This window comes from Salvia hispanica, chromosome 1 (assembly GCF_029641045.1).
Source record: "Salvia hispanica isolate PSC_SH4W2 chromosome 1, Shi_PSC_v1, whole genome shotgun sequence".
NCBI lineage: Eukaryota > Viridiplantae > Streptophyta > Magnoliopsida > Lamiales > Lamiaceae > Salvia > Salvia hispanica.
The window spans coordinates 29,867,486-29,886,388 of record NC_142692.1 but is presented as its reverse complement, the minus strand read 5'-3'; the positions used below and the strand labels follow the sequence as shown (position 1 = coordinate 29,886,388).

Here is an 18,903-nt window from a genome sequence, read left to right as displayed (position 1 = left end):
CGATTGATAGGCCTTTTTGGGAGAGAGAGATAGGTTGATCAATTGATTATTTTGGTGCGATCTCTACCACGTATTTAACTAAGTATAATTTATTAATTTGTAAATGATACACTTTGTCATGATGTTATATGTATATTCTTTAGCAAGAACAAGATGATAGATCGTGAAGTTACGTTACCAAGCGTTCATCGAAAACAAGATATTTTGTTGTTTGCGTATTCGAAGCTAAATGCTCGTTCGTTCATTCGTTATGCATGCCTGATCAGTTTGGTAAATGTTTGGATAGATAACAATAATCAACCATTAGAGGTATGTAGAGTATCATACTATGCACTAAGACTACAATAAAATCTCTAAGTACTCCAATAAGACCTCAAACACTATTCAAGCTACAAAATTTTTGGGTTGGTTTTAGATAAACTAGAGCAGCAAATACTTGAAAAAAATTATATTGACATCATTTTAAATAGAGAGAATTCTAGGAGCATTGATTTCCTGGACTCTTGATATTATTCATATTATAAATCAAATCTAGGTCATTCTACATGTCCACAACAATCGAAGTCAACAGGTGGAAGAGCCCTCATTGGACTATCAACAACATCCCAGTAGATGGCTGAGTTGGCATGCTTTGTTAACTTAGTAGGTCGTTAGCTGGTGTAATAAGGGAAGGTATACCTTTGAAGCTAATGTTCATGACTTGCTTCTTCTTCTCTAGTCGATTTCTTCATATTATAGACCTTCAGACTTTTAACTTATTCCAGGCTTAACACTCGAATATTGTGTTGACAATATTGCTATCAAGTGTTACTAAACAAGATAAAAGACATGGAGAAAAAGGTGTGGGAAATATTTGCAAAGATGAACACAAAAATGCCAGTACTATAATTTTTTTTTTTATTTGGGATGTTCAATCAAGTATCCCTTAGATACCCGAACCCAATTCGATATCCATCCTGAATCACTATTCGAGTATCTAGTCTAACTTCCGATCCGCATACCTGACCTCGATCCTAAAAACCCAATTTCACTATGTGTGTGGACCAAATATTCTTCAAGCAATCCTTATGAGTTATAAGTTCAAATTTCAAGCAATCCATGAAATTTCCTGAGAATGGAGATAAAAGTATTTATTTAATAATGATGGATCAATTTTTTCGAGGGCCATCTTTCATACCAAAAGCAAAGGTTAGTTTCTATATTTCTGAAAAGTTAAATAACGTAAAATGAAATGAAATGCATATCAATAGGCATTTGAAACGGTGTTCCATGCAGCATATGAGTAGTACTTTTTATTTATTTATTTAATTTTTGTGATTTGACTGATCGATCAGACACACAGATACGAAATTGTCAGTGAAAGCTGAAAACATGGATATCTTTTCATTACTGTACAGCAATTTGTCTTTACATTATTTTCTGCTACCGCTGCTCATTTTAGTTGTTTAATTACAACCAAAAATAGTGGAAAATAGCAATGCATGCATGCAGTGCTTCCCGACTATGATAAATATATTTAGCATTAATCCTATTTTGTGTCCTTAACTCTAAAAAATATTCTTAACTTATGACTTTCTAAAAAACCCTAACTTTGTGAAAATTTTGATTTATGTCAAGTTTTAGATATTTCAGTGAAGAAATAATGAGTTAAGTAATTTAATTACAGGAGCCCGAGATGAGAGCACCTTAATATAAAATCAGCTGCAAGTAGTATCTAATTAGATACTAATGACATACTAATATTAATATATTGTTAGATTAATATTTTGTTCATGTAAAAATATTGTTGTATTATCATAGAATTAGTAATCATAAATAAAATATGCTATATTTAAAAATTACCAAATGACTTACTCCCTTCTTCCTCTAAAATTAGGAACTTTAGAAACAACACGGGTTTTAGTGCAAAATTGGTAAAGTAAGAGAGAAATAGAAAGAAAAGTGTGTTAGTGGAAAATTGGTCACATCTTATTAAGGTGGGAAATACATTTCCTTAAATACAAAGTTTCTATTTTTATGGGACAGACCAAAAAGGAAAGAGTCTTTATCTTCACAAGTCATGAGTTTGAGTTATCATGACCTCAAAGATAAATGAAGAATTGTTATTGATGATTTGTAACTAACTAAAAAAACATAGGCAAACAAAAAAGAAAAAAAGCTTGATTGATTTGGATTTAAAACAAATAAATGATGTAAGAAAAAAAAAAGGATCATAGGAAAAATCTGATTTGAAAAAAATAATAATAATTATGTTAAACAAACCCTGAGTGTTGATGAATAAGTGCACTTGTAAAAATTCCATATATCGTAAAGAATGTGAAATTTATGTAATTTTAAGTGAATCAACCTATGACTTTGGATTTTGGCAAAATTTGCATGAAAGTCAGTTACTACTTAACAAATTAAGTACTTCCTCTTCCTCTTAGTATTTTGGTATGTCCATTAAAATTGGTCTCATTTTCTTTCTTTATCTTATTTTATTTATTTATTTCAATTTTTCTTTCTCTTAATTTACCTATTATATGCTGAAACTCGTAGCATCCATGAATAAAATTATTTTTTAAAAACGGAATGAGTAGTTTTAGCTAATTGAATAACGTATCAAGTTCAACCAACTAGTTGATTTGGCAATAGTGGAAATCAATTAGTCTGTCAACCGGCAGATCAACTACTGGACGACTACATGATATGTTGAGGAATTAGTATCAAGATTCAAGAGTGTCCTTGAATTCTATGCAAAGTGTGTCCAATCCAATCTCTTCACTTTCAATTTAGTTTGAACACTTTTTTTTTATAAAAACTAGACATTTACTATAAGTTATGAGAGTGGATTTTAAATTTACACCTAAATCTGATTCTAAAAGGAAAAAAAGGTAATACTAGTACTTAAAACTATAGATTAGGAATCAGTCCTCACTTCAAAGTTCAAACATATAGTGTGTGCGTATCTCCGATGTACTGATTACAGTCATACCCAAAAATACTATCTGAGGAGGGAAAATTGCTTCCCATAAAATAAATAAAAAAATCATACTTACGTATGTCTCCTAAAAATCTTTTTTTTTTTTAATTAATCTTTGTCTGTCCACCAAAATTAGTCAACTTCTATTTTTTTTATGTTACAATACATTATATCATTTCATTACTAGAAATTACTCTCTCCGTTCCTTTTAGTTGATGCATTTCTTTTCGGCATGAGAATAGTGTGTTAAATGGATGGTGAATAAAGTAAGAGAGATAAAGAAAGAGTAAAGTAAAAAAGAAAGTTACTTTTTGCCAGAAATAGAAGGCAAAAAATAAAAATGACTCAATTATCTTGAAACTTCCCAAAATAGAAAAAAAACTCAATTAACATGGAACGGAAGGAGTATAAAACATAAAAAATGAAACATGAACAAGTAAAGTATATCGAGGATCACATGCATTCCCAGCAACCCCTCTCTCTTCTAACATTTTGTGATCCATTTTCTCCTCATACCAAAAACATTCTCTCTAGAAATCATCATCCAAACATGCATGCCATGAAAATTTAACAATAAATCAAATTTAGGTTAACCACCTCTTATTCGTTTTCGTATAGTATTATTTATATAAAGATTTTTAAATCGTCTTCACGCGTAATTTTTGCCAGTGCATCTAAATAAGTTCATACCTTCTCCATAGAGTATTTAATAATTTAATTTCTGCAAACATCGACAGCAATTAATGAATGAAACATGTTTTTAGCATCTCAACCTCATCAGTAGGCTTATCTTTCCTGTGTACATTTACATGCCATTATATATATATAGCTCGACAAGTACCTTTCACTTTAAAATCTATACATACAGATTCCCCATATATTCATGTATCTATGTGTGTGAGAGAGGCATGATTTTGGGATCTGAAACCTCTATTATGAGGATCCACAGAGGAGTCGGAGCATGGTGTCAGCACCACATACATGTTTTCATGCATCAGACATAGCAAATTTCTTATTTTCCAGTGCATACACCATATCTACACTAAATTACATTTAAATCAAGAGTGGACTCCAATCTGTTTGTTTTCCCAGTCAACACTAGCTAAATATAACAAAACCCTACTAATTTCCACATTCAGGTACTGTATAATAATATTGTATTCCACACTTTAATTTAATTCATGAAGAGAGAGGGATAAGAGAGGGTAAAAAATAAATGTAGGTAGCAAAGAGTTTGGGCCAAGGACATGCATGGTACCACCAATTGATTAAAGTGAGGGCATAATAAATAGATCATTAATTAAAAGTATATCCGTGCACCTTTTTAAATTCCCATCCCTTATCAAATGACAACAAAAGAAAAAAACAATAAAGTGTTTAGTGATGCATTAGCCACGTGACAGTAATGGGCATAAAGTCATACATTCAATTACAACATGTTTTCATTTCTTCAACATTTCATATTTTTAATATCCATCAATCTGAAGAACTTGTAATCAAATATCAATCATACATGACATGATGAGTTGGATTTGATAGTTTGTTTACCCAACTTTAACTGTTGTATACATCAAATGTCACATTGCGATTGACTATTCCAGTTACATGTGGCGATCATGGTCATTTTAGCATCTATATAAACAAAAAATTGTATGTATATATTATTGTACAGGAAATTGGGTATTTCTCTAAAGAGTGAAATTTGATTAATTAGGTCTCCAGCCCACATGCATTTAAAACATTTGTCGTTGTACTTGCTTACAAATAGGAGTAACTATCATTTACTGATCCTTATCAGTATCACCTAAAGCTAAAGGTCTTTCCTGCCCATACCAACACAGTAAATCCCTATCGCAATAGTATGCTGTTTTGCTTCAAATTTCCTTCCATTCACACATGCTAGTGCCCCACATGTACAAATATATGACATGCAATGCATTAAAATGACTAGTTTGATTGATTGTGTTATAAATGGAATAAGGGTCTTACATTTATGGAAGTGATTACGAATCTAAGCTCCAGTTATAGTGTTAGTTGAGACACTTCTTTTGGACACAGAGATTAATGAATGAGTGTTTAGTGAGTTATGTGAGGATATAGAATAAAACACGAAGAAGGTTAGAGTAGGAGAGATAGTAGAATAGGTAATTATGTCTTTTGTCCAAATATGGAGCTTCATACCCTAACCAGTAGCCACATTCAAATCAGTGAAACCAAATTATGCCCTTTGATCTAAATCTCTCATCCAAACACTACATATGTGAAGGCTAAAATCTCAAAGAATGCTCTTGATTTGACATGTAATAACAAGGCAAAGAAGAAACTTTTAATGAACTCAATATGTTAGGTTGAGGCAGAGGAGCTTATACCTGAAGTGAAAGTAACATGTGGGCATTGTCTTATTAATAACACTGCGTCATCTGCAGTTTAAGTGATCGAAATGCATTTCCACTATTAATGAGAGCATTTGAATCATTGATAAAAAAAACCACCATAGACTTCACTAAATATACATGTAAACGGAAAATCCATATGGAAGTCCTCTTCTCTCTCACTCAATTTTGACATAAATCTGTTCACTTTGAGAGCCAATAGATGATAAGAAAAAGCGTACAAGCAGAAATGACAGCAGATAGGATGAGCGTGTCTCTTGATCGTTTTTTTCTGATTGAACCTGTGAGGATGGATCAGGTAACAATACAATCAAGAATGGGTTTTCACGATAAAAGATAAGCAGACAAATATCTATCGAGAAATTACCTATTAGACCACGAATTACTGGAAATTTGTCTCCCAGTACCTTGACCTTTCCTTGAACGTCTCCAAACAGGGCCCTTTGCGAGCCCAAGACTGCTCTGGTTGATTGAGCTTGACTAATAACATCATCAATCTGCAGATCAAAGATTAAATGTCTTATACAGGCTGTATAGAATTTGTGCACGTCATGGCCAAACTATGACAAGAACATCGGCAAAATCAACAAGAAATTTTTGTCTATTTCAATTAGGAGAATGATCTAAGAGTGACCAAGTCAACCAAGAAAGTTAGCTGAAGACGTACTTCATCACTGGGGAAATTTTTCTGAAACTTCCTTGCAACAAAGAAAGCAGAACTAACAGGGTGTTTGAAATTTCTGATTGCTTGATGTCAAGGAGTTCTATTCCAGTATCATGAATTAGACAAATGAAGAATGGACTAGTCATTATCACTACCCCAAGAATACCCACACTTGGAGCTCGTGGAAAATACTGCAATGACACTTCATAAAGGACATCTAATAGTTTCCATAGGGAAATCTCTATAAACACTACAGAATTTCCAACCTCATCCAATGGTCCCACCAGCTCACTATAGCACAAAGAAACATTTCTCTGCAATATGTACCAAGCAAACAAAATAATCAGCAGTTTAAGTCTTACATGTGACATGCTCCCATGTATAGCAGCTCTCTCCCTTAGTAATTGCATTCTTGGAGAGACGCTCCCAGAGGCCTGCATAAATTCAATTTTAGTTCAAAGAAGCACCAACAAGTTGTTAATATTCAAAATCAGGTGCTCTCACCTTATATTCACTGATATCATCCCGCACAGAACTAAGAAGTTCGGCATGTTCCCTCTGGGAGTTAATATTTCCCTTGATTCGCCTAAACTCCTACAGAAATATCCGAAGATAACTTATTCGGTACAGGTGTACAGTGAAGCAAAATTGCAGCTACAGAAGATACAACTTTTAATTACATGTGTCCAACTGCACTACCATGGACACGTTTTTTATTTAATTTTTCTTTAGCCAGATTGTATCCTAACAATGCCGTGGGCTGTATTTATCACCTAGGGCTCCCTGGCAGCAAAAATATCCAGCCAAGATGTTGTCATATGTGATGCAAGCATGCCTTTCAAGGGAACTTTTTCCACTTCAGTGTGTCATATGAAGGGGAAATCATCACATTTGGTAACAACTTGAGAATATTCCACCACTAGGGAGCTCTACTGCTTAGAAACCATTAAGGATGCAGTTCACAGACAAAAGAGTTTGTGTAGCATTTCCAAGTACGTCATAGAGTTAGGTGGACAGCAGCACAATTGTAATAGCAAAAATATAATAGAAGCAGAGGCACATAGGTAGACAAAGCCTTGTTAAGATATATATACTGCAAAAGTCTTAGAAAAATTTGGTTTCATACTACAAGCGATAGATTCTAACCTTTGATATCCCATATAATTTGTGAATATAAGTACAGGAAAATAACTAAGCACCGAGAATTTTATTGCATGTGTAAGAAAAACAGAGAGCTTAATTTGGATGAAATCGACAACAAACAATTCAAAGAAATGAAGCAACATAACTGGCAGCTTAGCTGATATTTAACCCATTTACATAATAAACCATCATCTAAGTATAAAGATAATAATAATAATAATAATAATAATAATAATAATAATAATAATAATAATAATAATAATAATAATAATAATAATAATAATAATAATAATAATAATAATAATGACATGAATGGCCTATAGTAGTACAGTATAAAGCTTCATGAAGCAAAAATTATTTAAGAATTCTGGATACCAATGCTGCTGAGAGTGATTGTAGCACCAAATTGACAAAGGGTTAAATTTCAAGTGAACGAGCCCTATCTACAAAGTATTCTGACTGGACAACTATTACCATTTTTCTAGTTACTGGATGCAAATTTTATATCAGAAGTATCAAAGAAAGAAAAAAAAAAAGATTGCATACTACCTGCGTAAATTCATGCAGTATGTCTCTGTGCCTAGCAAGCTTTTGTGTAACTGAAGTAGTAGGTGCAGCAGATGTAGCACATCGACTCATTGAATCATTTATATCAAGCAGCTTCTCTAGCAAGGACTGAATCTCCATTTCCATAGACTTCCATGACCTGCTGGATCCAAGAGTTGGTGAACCAGCATCTACATTACCTGGAAGCCCATTAACCATAAGAACTGCAAGCCTTGCGGGAATTTATACTACCTATAGGGAAAAAAAACTATGGTTCCCAAATAAATGGGTTATTCAAAGGGAAAAGATCTTCAAAACCAAACATGGCTCCACTAGACCACTACTTTCCTAAACATGCTCAAGAACGCTGCGTCTTTCTATCAGAAGGAGCTGCACCAAATGCACAATAGAGTAACATGGGCAAGCAAACTACATTGCAGGCCCAGAGGCTATATGAATATAAAGATAGTTAACTTGGTATCACCTTCATTAAGGCTAAGATAAGGAAACAGTGGGAGGGTAACAAAGGTTTACCACATACTACTATATATTAGGCTGACAAACAAAGAGAATAGGTTTCACAGGAATAATTTCCTAAGCTCCAGTTACAGGGGGGGGGGGGGGGGGTGACCTGCCCAGCAAACATGAAGAAACCGCATCACAGCAATATGCATCAGAAACTTATATGCTCATATACAGCCCATTAAGCTCATGTATAAACATTGCACAGGTATAGCTTCCGGCATTAGAATTTTCAGTTAAGTGGAAGTTCTAAATATCTCTCATCTAGCCAAACAGAACAGGGTCGATATATTCTTCCATCCTACATTACACTGTTAGATTACTTAATTTCTCTGTCAGTAATTTAGCTAAAATCCTATGGCTCAAATTCCCAAATTGCACATAAAATTGACGAAACCTCATCTACGAGTGCTAATAAACAGATCCCCTATCAACAAGCATCCACAAGTCCACCAACAGGCACATGCAGTGCTTGCGAAAACAAACTAAAATTGTTACGGACAAATCAAAATCAACGGTGATCTGAACCACAGATCGCAGATTTTCTTCTTGTTGTCAATTTATTCCACCATAACATAGGCAGAGTTGTAAAATCCATCCATTCATAGACTTAATTTCCCAAATGCAAATACACTAAACAAGCGTATCCTCGCATTACTATCAGCAATCGCGAAAACCACATCTTAAAATCATTTCTAAAAATCAAAATGGCAGCATGTCAGCCAAGGATGAAGAGAGAGTGTACCTCCGTGAGTGAAGCGAGCTCCGAGCTTAGCATAAGAGGAGAGCTTGACATCGAGATCACCTTCGATCTTCCGAGCTTCTTTCCGGAGCTCCTCCCAACCCGATTCCTGCAAAGCGTCCATATTCGGATCGAAATGGATCCGAGAGAGCGCTCGGCCTCGGTCAGTACAGCTTGTGCACGGATCAATAATCCGAATCGGATAATCAGGAAACGGATTATCGGATCCGAGTGTGCGACAGTTGAGTGTCTACCACTGCAGCAGCAGTTGATTCAGAAATGGAAGACGACGTTGGGTTTTAGCGATTTTTTTATTCTCCTGTTTTTCATTAAACGGTAAAAGTGATCTTAAATTATCACCCCTTGCATCTTTTCAATGAGTTTTGCTTATTTACCTATTTTACTTGCTACGACTACTAATTAAATTCAATTAATATATTTAATTTGTTTTAATTGTGTTAACAAGGGCAAATTTATTTTCAAAATATTTGGTCAAGATCAAGATCAAGGAGCTCTCAGCAGAGCCGCTCACAATTCACTCCTTGTTGCATCTATATCATCGACACATAACGAGCTATTTGATGAGTTTTCTATTTTTTATTTATGTCATTATTATAGTGTCTTATAAACTGCCATAAAAATCTGCTCACCCTCATTTTCTATCTGTTACGTCAGCATTTTATCTTCTAAAATTTTTGTGTTATCAAATATAAATAGCAAATATAAAATTTTTGTGTTATCTTCTAAACCTCCCACCCTTATTTCACCACCATTTTTCATTTTTTATAAAATTTTTGTGTTATCAAATATAAATAGAAAATAACATAGATTTAAAAACATGATAATAACATCTTCATGACATTAAAATGCCGAAAAAAGTACAACAAGAAGCAAACTAAAAAAAGGTTCAAACAAGCTTCAACGGTCCTACATGGGCAGCCTAAGGCAGTCGTAAGATTAACATCGTCGGGATTCATTTAGAGTAGAGTGTGGAAAAAATAGGAAGAGATATGTATGTGATTGGAGTGCATGGATGAATGAAATGAATGGAGAAATGAGATATTAATAGTGTAAAACAGAGAGTACATTTTCAAAAAAAATGAAAGGACGGAATAGCGCCAATTGACACACCCTATCTCAAAGGGCGGCCGGCTCGGCGGTTTTATCCTCCAACTCCATGCAATAGCACCGATAAATCCGCCGATCGCGTAGTGCAGGTAAATCGGCGCTATCACGAGTGCCTTACAAAAATTTAAATTTGAAACAATAAAATCATAAAGAAAAAATAGAATATAAAAAATCAACAATGGTAAGGGCAATAGAAGAAAGTGGAGGAGAGGGGGATGAGGCCGCCAATAGTAATGGACTAATGTAGGCAGTGGCGGACACAGTAAGAGGGGGTGAGGGGCTTAAGCCCTCCCCAAGAAGTTTTTTTTTGTTTTATTTTACTTCTAAAATTTTCAAAATTTTCGAAAGCTAATCATAAGCCCCTGCCAAATCAATGTTGCTGAGGTCTAAATCTATAAAAATTAAATGGTAGGATGGGCTGAACTGAATCTGAAATAAAAAGTTGCAGAGAAAATAAGTAATGGCGGTTGTGCAGCGTGAAGAAGAAGACTCAATTTTAATAAATTTAATATATTATTATTGTATTGAAACAAGTGATGAGCTGTCATCTCTTTTAAGTGATGCGGAGTCTCACTTATTTTATTGCCTTAAAATATGTGTATTTTGTGTGAAAGTTTCTTTTTAAACATAATTCATTTTCTTGATTACTTAGTTTTAAAAAAAGGTTAGTTAATTTTAAATTAAATAATATTTCCTTCTTGACTAAAAATTTCTTTTTAATCATAATTCATTTTCTTCCCATATCATCGATGCAAATTTAATAACTGTTTACTGAGTTTAATCTATAATTCAATTGTTCTCTTTTATTCTTCTTTTTCCAATTTTATGCAAAATTAATTTTTTTTTAATTTGTCATATTTAATTAATACGTGACTATTATGTTGGAAATATGACAAAAGACATGCTATGCAATACATTTGTAATTTAATTTGATTCAAGAACTCTATATTATTTTATAGATAATATACGGTACCATTTTGATTATGCATTAGACTAGTTTTATTTATAAATATTAATGCATATCTTATACTAGTATTTGTTACGGATGTTATTTTTCAGATAACACGGAGGTTCAAAATTTCTACAGTTTTACATTCATATGAGGGGTAATACACAATCATCTATCATTATAAACTAAAACGATCGAAAAATGACCTATGTATTTGGTGTCCGATTATGTATTAATTTTTTTTATCTTAATTCTCTATCTCTACACACACAATTCAGCCCCTACTAACAAAATTTTCTGCGTCCGCCACTGAATGTAGGAAGGGAGAAGGGAGAAGGGAGCAAACGTACCAAAGTTTTTGCCATTTCAAAATTGTGACACCTCCACGGCTCCACATACAAAAGTACGGCATGCAGAGGAAATGAAAATGAGTAAAGAAAACATATGATTCTGATTTGGATATGAGTAGTAATTTATTTTTGGTTGGTCTAATTAGTGGAGCGTGGCATGCAGTTGTTATTCTGGGTAAATAGTAATTATAGTTTTCTAATTCCAAGAACATTTTCACTTCGAAAAATCACAAAGGGCGCCTTCAACTCACGAATACTAGTAATAATATGCTATACTAAATAGTTCGAATAATAATTTAATACTACTCTTTTTTAGTAGTATATAAATACAATTTGTACTTAATATCGTAAAACTAGTTTATACTCTATCCGTCCACGGAAATTAGTTTCAATCTTTTTTTTCATCTTGATCCGCTTTACTATTTGTTCTCTTTTTTATTATACTTAATCCATATTTTTCTTTTTTATTCTCTTACTTCACTAGTTGTGAATTAAAATTCTATCGTTCATATAAATGAGATTAATTTTTTTTACACATAATGAATAATACATTTTTTAAAATCTTTTAAGATAGTAACCACTCCTTTATAAAAGTACTAATGGCATCACAATAGAAGCTAAATAAGGAGTATCTCATTTTAGCTACAACTTGCAATTCTATTTTTCAACTATTAAGTCAACAAATCTCATTATATTTTAGCCACAACATTTGTTATAAAACAAATCTCATTTTAGTTTCATTTTCAACAAAAAATTTCAATTTTAATTTTAATGTTATACTCAAGTAAAATACCATAAATCACTACATTATTAAAATACTAAAAAATGCCTAACACTTCCTCTGTTACACTCCTAAATTTCTTCCATCGGTGTCTTGTTGGAGTCGGTATATATAGGCGAATTTTATTAAAAAATAAAATAAATAATTTTCTATCAATAAATAAATGCATTATAATCGAATAAAAATCATAAATAACAAATTTTTTTTTAAAAAAAGAAAATTGCTATGCGGTCGCCGCATCACCCAAAATAGGGCCGCAAAAATGGTCACATCGTTTGGCTTAGAGCCGTGGTTGTGACTGTTTTAGCGGTCACCCCTTGATTTTTCGTCTGCAATAGAGTCGCATATGCGGCCCCTATATTTGATGGCCTAAGGATATCAAATTCCAAGTTACTTATATAGTTATATTCCGTATAATAAGGATCATAATGAAGTGTTGGCTATCTAGAACTTCTTATTTTTTTAAATATAAACCATAAATAGGAATTGATTTATTAAACGGAGAAATAAACTTAGGAAACGCTGAAACGCAACAGCTTGTATAGTGAATGATAAGGCAAACAGCTTAATTTTCAGCAAACAAATATAAGTACAAGATAATAACATTTCTCTTATTTTATGAAAAATCCATCGCAGTACTTTGAAGTCAACGTTGTACACTATGGCCCGGAAACACCAAATATAGCACAGACAAGTTCAATATATATAATACTACTACAATTTATTAAATTCCACCATCAAAAGTTGGTATCGATTATAATCAAAATTAAATTATTGAATACGGCAACTACTTTTATTGTTTTACGAAGACTTCTGACAGTGAAATATTTATAACAAAATAAAGCCAATGAACATTTAAACGGGTTTAATTTAATTACCTTAAAAGATGCATTTAATCAGCAATTACAACGAATTTATAATTGTTTTAGTTACAGTATCATCTTTAACAGTTTTGTGATTACAAAACTAGTACCAAAAATTAGTGCGACGTGTCATTAATTATATTGACTATTTCAGTAATTCTGTGCATTCGAAATGTTCAACCAAGACAAATTGACCATGTTGATGATGAAGTGGAAAACCGAGATGGAAAAGGAAATTTGAGAGCTTTCGTCAAAATTTTGGAAGTTTCATAATAAGTAACATTGTCCAGTTCATAAACAGCAGCATTGCCTTGAGAGTTGAGTGTGTACACGTAAAAATTGGTCAGAAATGTTTTGAGATAATTTCAACATTAAAATCTTAATGGTGTTGATGTTTTAATAAAACGATGAAAGAAAATGTTTAAATTGAAAATGTATCAATATGTCATGATTCCTAAGACAAATAATCCAATTTAAATTAATACTTGATCATCTGTATCAAGTTAGATGCATCATATTTTGTTTTAGACTATTCCAACTCCCAAGCTATTTGTATACATCAATTTTTGGCAAAAACTTTAATACTCTCACAATTTATTTTCTTTTATACTTTATTGTTAATGATCACATTTCTTCTTCTGATAATCAGTTAGTACTTATGAGGAAGGGAAAAAACAGCAAATTAGCTAAAACCCAGCTCTTAAAATGACCAAAAGGTTCAAACTCCCCAAAATTGACTAGTATTTAGTTTGAAGTTTCTAAATCGAACAAAAGTAGTAGGGCATACTTAATTTCTTCCAAATTGTTTGTATAAGATTAAATATGAGAGTTGCGAGTTGAGAGGGATAGGTTGGAGTGTTGGGAATATTAAAAGGAAAAATTGAGGGCAATAAGCGAAATTCCAGCCACAAGCTTTGAACTAAATGGATTTCATATGTGGAAGCATTATCAAGTCGGCTATTGGGGTCCTACCAACCTTTGAAATCGTCGAATTATAAACTTTAAAACATAAGAAGAGTACAACTCATGTACGGATTTTTATATTTAAAAGTAACGACCATGTACTTCGGAAGTCTCCAAGAGTTACACCTCCACACCAAATATTTTTATACTACTATTGTTTTAGTGGAAAGAAAATTTATTAAAGATTATACTCATAAAGGTAGACTTAAATCAAAGATAGAATTAAGCGTATATTACACTTAATTATATGCTCCATCCGTCCACGAATAAGAGTCTCATTTTTCCATTTTGGTCCGTCCACGAATAAGAGTCCCGGTTCATAATTACCATAAATGGTAAAGAGACCCCACATTCCACTAACTCATTCCACTCACATATCATTTAAAACTAATATATACAAGTGGGACCCATATTCCACTAACTTTCTTTCACCTATTTTTCTTAACATTTCTTAAATTCCGTGCCATTTAGAATTGAGACTCTTAATTATGGACGGAGGGAGTACTTATTTTTTATAGGTAATTTATTGTGTTCTTAAAGCGGCTTTAAAATTGATAGGTAATTTATATTACTACTAGTCCTATTACAGCAATGCCATAATATCAATAAATCATTTTCCTAATATGAAATGTCTAGTTTAATACTCCTACATTTGCTTAACTGGCGCAGTGGTGCATTAAATAATTTACGAAATAGATATTACAGATAATTAGGAGTAGCATTTTTAAGATACCGAAGGACTTTAAAAAATTATAAAAGTTAGTAACTAACACCCACATGTGACTTTTCAGATTAGGAGTGATATAATTAAATCATACACTACATTGAATTTGTTTAAATTCTTTTGAAAAAATCAGAATAACATGGAAAGTAAAATATTTTTATTGACGACTCTGTTTAGATACACGATACAAATCATGTGACGAATAAAGTGTATATGGAGTAGTAGTATTATAAAAGGAGAACTTAATATCACAGCTTTTTTGCTATTTGTGCGATATTTCAAAATCTACTAAGATAAAAAAAAATATTTATACGTGTATAATGCATGTCAAGTAGGGGTGACAAAATGGGTAGCGGATAATGGGTAATTTCCATCTCGACCCGCTACCCAACGATAACTGGAAACGGAGCGGGATCGGGTAGTGTGTTTTAGAGTTTTGCAGGTAGCAGGTATACCCACTACCCGTACGGGTATACCTGTTAGTTCCGATAATACCCGTTATTATTAGTATTAGCTATATTTCATCTTTTAATACTCCATCCGTTCCATATTAATAGAGGTATTTCAAATAGTTAAAGTTGAGAAAAAAAAAGTAAATAGTTAAATAATAATAGCCATATACGCACGCACTCATTTTGAAAAATTAACAATAAATAGTTAGAACGGAGAAAAAATAAAGTAAATGAGATAATAATGTAGAGAAGAGTATTTATATTATTATATATCCAAAATGAGTGAACAAAATGAAATGTCTCTATTAAGGCGGAATAGTGGAAGTACTTTATATAATCTAAGAGTTCTTTTAAAACATTTTACATTCCAACGAACATATAATTGAAAACTCATCGGAACTAGCTATAGAGTGTCCCCTCACTTTTATTCTCAATCAATTCAATGTTTACCATCGATATTAATAAAGTAAATTAGGGAACATTGACGGTTATTATGATTTTCAAATTTTTTATTAGGATTCCAGGTCGGGTACGGGTACTCGCAATGTCGGATATGGGATACCCGACACGGGTATCGGGTAATCCCGGTTTGTCGTGGGGCGAATATTGGGACAACAAATTTGGCTAAAATCGGGTACCGGTATCCGATAAAATTCCATAATTAGTATTTCCAGATAGGAAAATAATAGTTCTAAAATTCGTTTAAGATTACAATTTAATACTACTAGTGTAATTACTTTTTCTTTTTAGAGTGAACTATAAATATGGTCCCTAGATTATAGGTTTATCTCGCTCATAGTCTCTGAGCTTTAAATATATCATCAAACATTCCTGGACTAAGGGTTATCTCGAAAATGATCATTTTTCACTGTTTTCGGTCGAAAATGCCCTTTTTGGGGATTTGGGCAATTTGATCTTTTTAAACTTTTAACATTTTAAATAATATATTATTTCAATGATGTACTAAATCTGATATTATTTCCAAATTATCATTCTTCTTCCTATTTGTCATCCTTCATTTTGTTTCTTTATTTCAATATTAGATTTATTTTTATAAAATTAAATTTTAAATTTTAATTTTTAAATATCAATAAATTTTTTTAATTAAATATTTATAGTGTCCATGAATTAATAGTTTTAAATATTATAAATATTTATAGTGTCCATGAATTAATAGTTTTAAATAAAAAATTTTAGTGATATTTAAAAATTGAAATTTAAAATTTAATTTTGTAAAATTAAATCTAATATTGAAATAAAGAAACAAAGTGAAGGATAAGAGAAGAAGAATGAAAATTTTGAAATAATATCAGATTTAGTATATAACTGAAATAATATCAGATGTAAAATATTAAAAGTGCAAAAAGATCAAATTGCCCAAACACCCTAAAAGGGTATTTTTAACCGAAAAAAGACAATTTTCGAGATAAACCCTTACTCCAGGGATATCTGATGATATTTTTAAAATTCAGGGACTATGAGTGAGATAAATCCATTGTGCATATATCATTTACGTAGTTCATTCTTCTTTTTATCTTTTAATTTATTTAATAATTTCGTATTTTTATCTTTTAATTTATTTAATAATTTCGTATTAAAACGTGACGCTTGCTGTCTAGATATTATGCGGTAAAGGAGCTGAAAACGTTGAAAGACACAGCAATAAGCGTGTGGGGAAGCTTCCTACCTATTTGCACACGACTTGTTATATAAATTGCTGCTCCAGTCCTCACCTCTGTACGGATTTCTCCTCCAAAATCCACCATGATTTCAATTCTTCCCAAATGTTTCTGAACTTTCGTCTATAAATCACAGAATTAAAAGCATGGGCAGAAGACGAGGCATCTCGCTGAAACACCGCGTCGCCGCAATTTTCCCCTCTCCAGCGCAACGCCGCAAATTGTGCGGGGTGATCGGGTGGGCTCACAAGGTCGGGTTGAAAGTGAAATCGACGCTAGCGCAGGCGGCGGGAGGGAAATACAAGCGGGATCCGGTTTTGGGGAAGCCCGTACCCGTTCCTAAGGGGCAGATGGCGGTGTACGTGGGGCAGAGCGACGGGGCATTCGAGCGGATTCTGGTGCCGGTGGTGTATTTCAACCATCCGTTGTTTGGGGATTTGTTGAAGGAGTCGGAAAATGAGTTCGGGTTCAATCAGCCGGGCGGGATAACTATACCTTGTCGTGTCGCCGAGTTTGAGCGAGTTCAGACCCGGATTAAGACGGGTCGGAAGACTTTAAGTTTACCTTTGTAATTACCCTAGCTAGCTCTTCCCCCAATTTTCACATAAAAATATACACACCTTTTGATTTTGTGATCAATTTATTTAAATACTACTGGTAGGAGTAAATAGTAATATGAAGGGCTGGGCAAATTTTACAAACCAGATGCTCCTTATCAAAACTTATGTGTTTCCATTTTCAACTATCTACCAAATTAGACTCTAATACTTTTTTTTTAAGTCTTCTCTCTCTGATAATTTAGTCTTATTTTCACTATTAATATTTTAATTAATCTATACTACTAGTAATTTAGTACAGCACTACTCCCCCCATCCCAGAGAAGTTGGTACACTTTCATTTTTAGTTTGTCCCACAAAAGATGTCACATTTCCCTTTTTGGAAAAAATTCTCTCTCACATGAATATAAAAATTATATTTTCTCTCTCTATTTAACACACAAAACAAAACCTCCTAAAATCCCGTGCTATTTTCAAAGTATGTCAACTTCTCTGGGACGGAGGGAGTACTTTTTTTCTTTTCTACCTCTTTCTTAATTTACTAATAATTCCATAACTTGTATATCACCAGCAAATAAAATTCTCAGATCCTATTTATATTTTATGGAGTACTTGTATCCTATTTATATCCTATTTATATTTTATGGAGTCCTGGTATGAAAAATATTTATTGTATAAAATAACTAACAATAGTTTGTTTTCAATTCATCCTCTCTTTTTTTAAGTTATTAGACCAAAGGTATCCACTAGCGAGCCTATTAACTATTCTCCGTGCTGATTTATAGTAATATCGAAGGATGGGAGAATTGGTCAAATAATTTAAAACGGTTTCATATTCAAAAATAGGGTTCTCTCTAATCATTTTGGTTAAAAATGGACGAATCTCATGCCAATCGATAATCTTACAATCTTTCTCTTCAACTTATGAATTACTACAATATTCCCATACATGTAAAGTAAAGCTTATACTCAACAATAAATTTAGCCAAGAACCTTCAAAGATTTGTTCAATGTTTGACTTTGTACTCAAAAAATATTGGAAGGCAAGTGGAATGACCGCGCAGTAATGGCCTTTCGAAGATTTCGAGTTCAGTTCATACTCTGTCTTAATTATTAAAGCCCCACTAAATTGAATGAATAGAAAATTCAACTAAAGTTCAAAATTCAAAATAATGAGCACACGCCTGCCTCCAACTCCAAATATGTAGAAAATTAGAGAAATTTCAACGAATTAATCATACATATGTATATTAACAAAGATATGACGAAGACCAATTAAGCGCACCACTCTTATTGAAAAAAATTAAATAAGCGCACCACTTCCACTTGTGATTAGCAATACTCTAATTGAGGTCGGTTATGATTTAGAATTTCAATCAGCATTTAAAAAAATATAGCAACTATTTTGTTATCGGCGACTATATAATTTTATTAAAAAATTAAGCCACTTGTCAAAATATAAAAAAACTTATCTTAATTTATGAG

General features: G+C 32.6%; 1 protein-coding gene and 1 pseudogene across 1 annotated transcript; one reads left to right on the top strand and one right to left on the bottom strand.

Annotated features, from left to right (window-relative positions):
- Positions 1 to 5,337: 5,337 nt before the first annotated feature.
- Positions 5,338 to 9,295, bottom strand: LOC125219745 (Golgi SNAP receptor complex member 1-2). Its single transcript, XM_048121790.2, has 6 exons — positions 8,976 to 9,295; positions 7,712 to 7,908; positions 6,524 to 6,613; positions 6,382 to 6,453; positions 5,723 to 5,852; positions 5,338 to 5,636 (listed from the first exon to the last, which is right to left on the bottom strand). Exons 1-6 carry the CDS (start codon positions 9,094 to 9,096, stop codon positions 5,539 to 5,541), a joined length of 708 nt encoding a protein of 235 aa, XP_047977747.1. The 5' UTR covers positions 9,097 to 9,295; the 3' UTR covers positions 5,338 to 5,538.
- A 7,588-nt stretch (positions 9,296 to 16,883) lies between these two features.
- LOC125219811 (auxin-responsive protein SAUR36 pseudogene) lies at positions 16,884 to 17,500 on the top strand (annotated as a pseudogene).
- Positions 17,501 to 18,903: the final 1,403 nt, after the last annotated feature.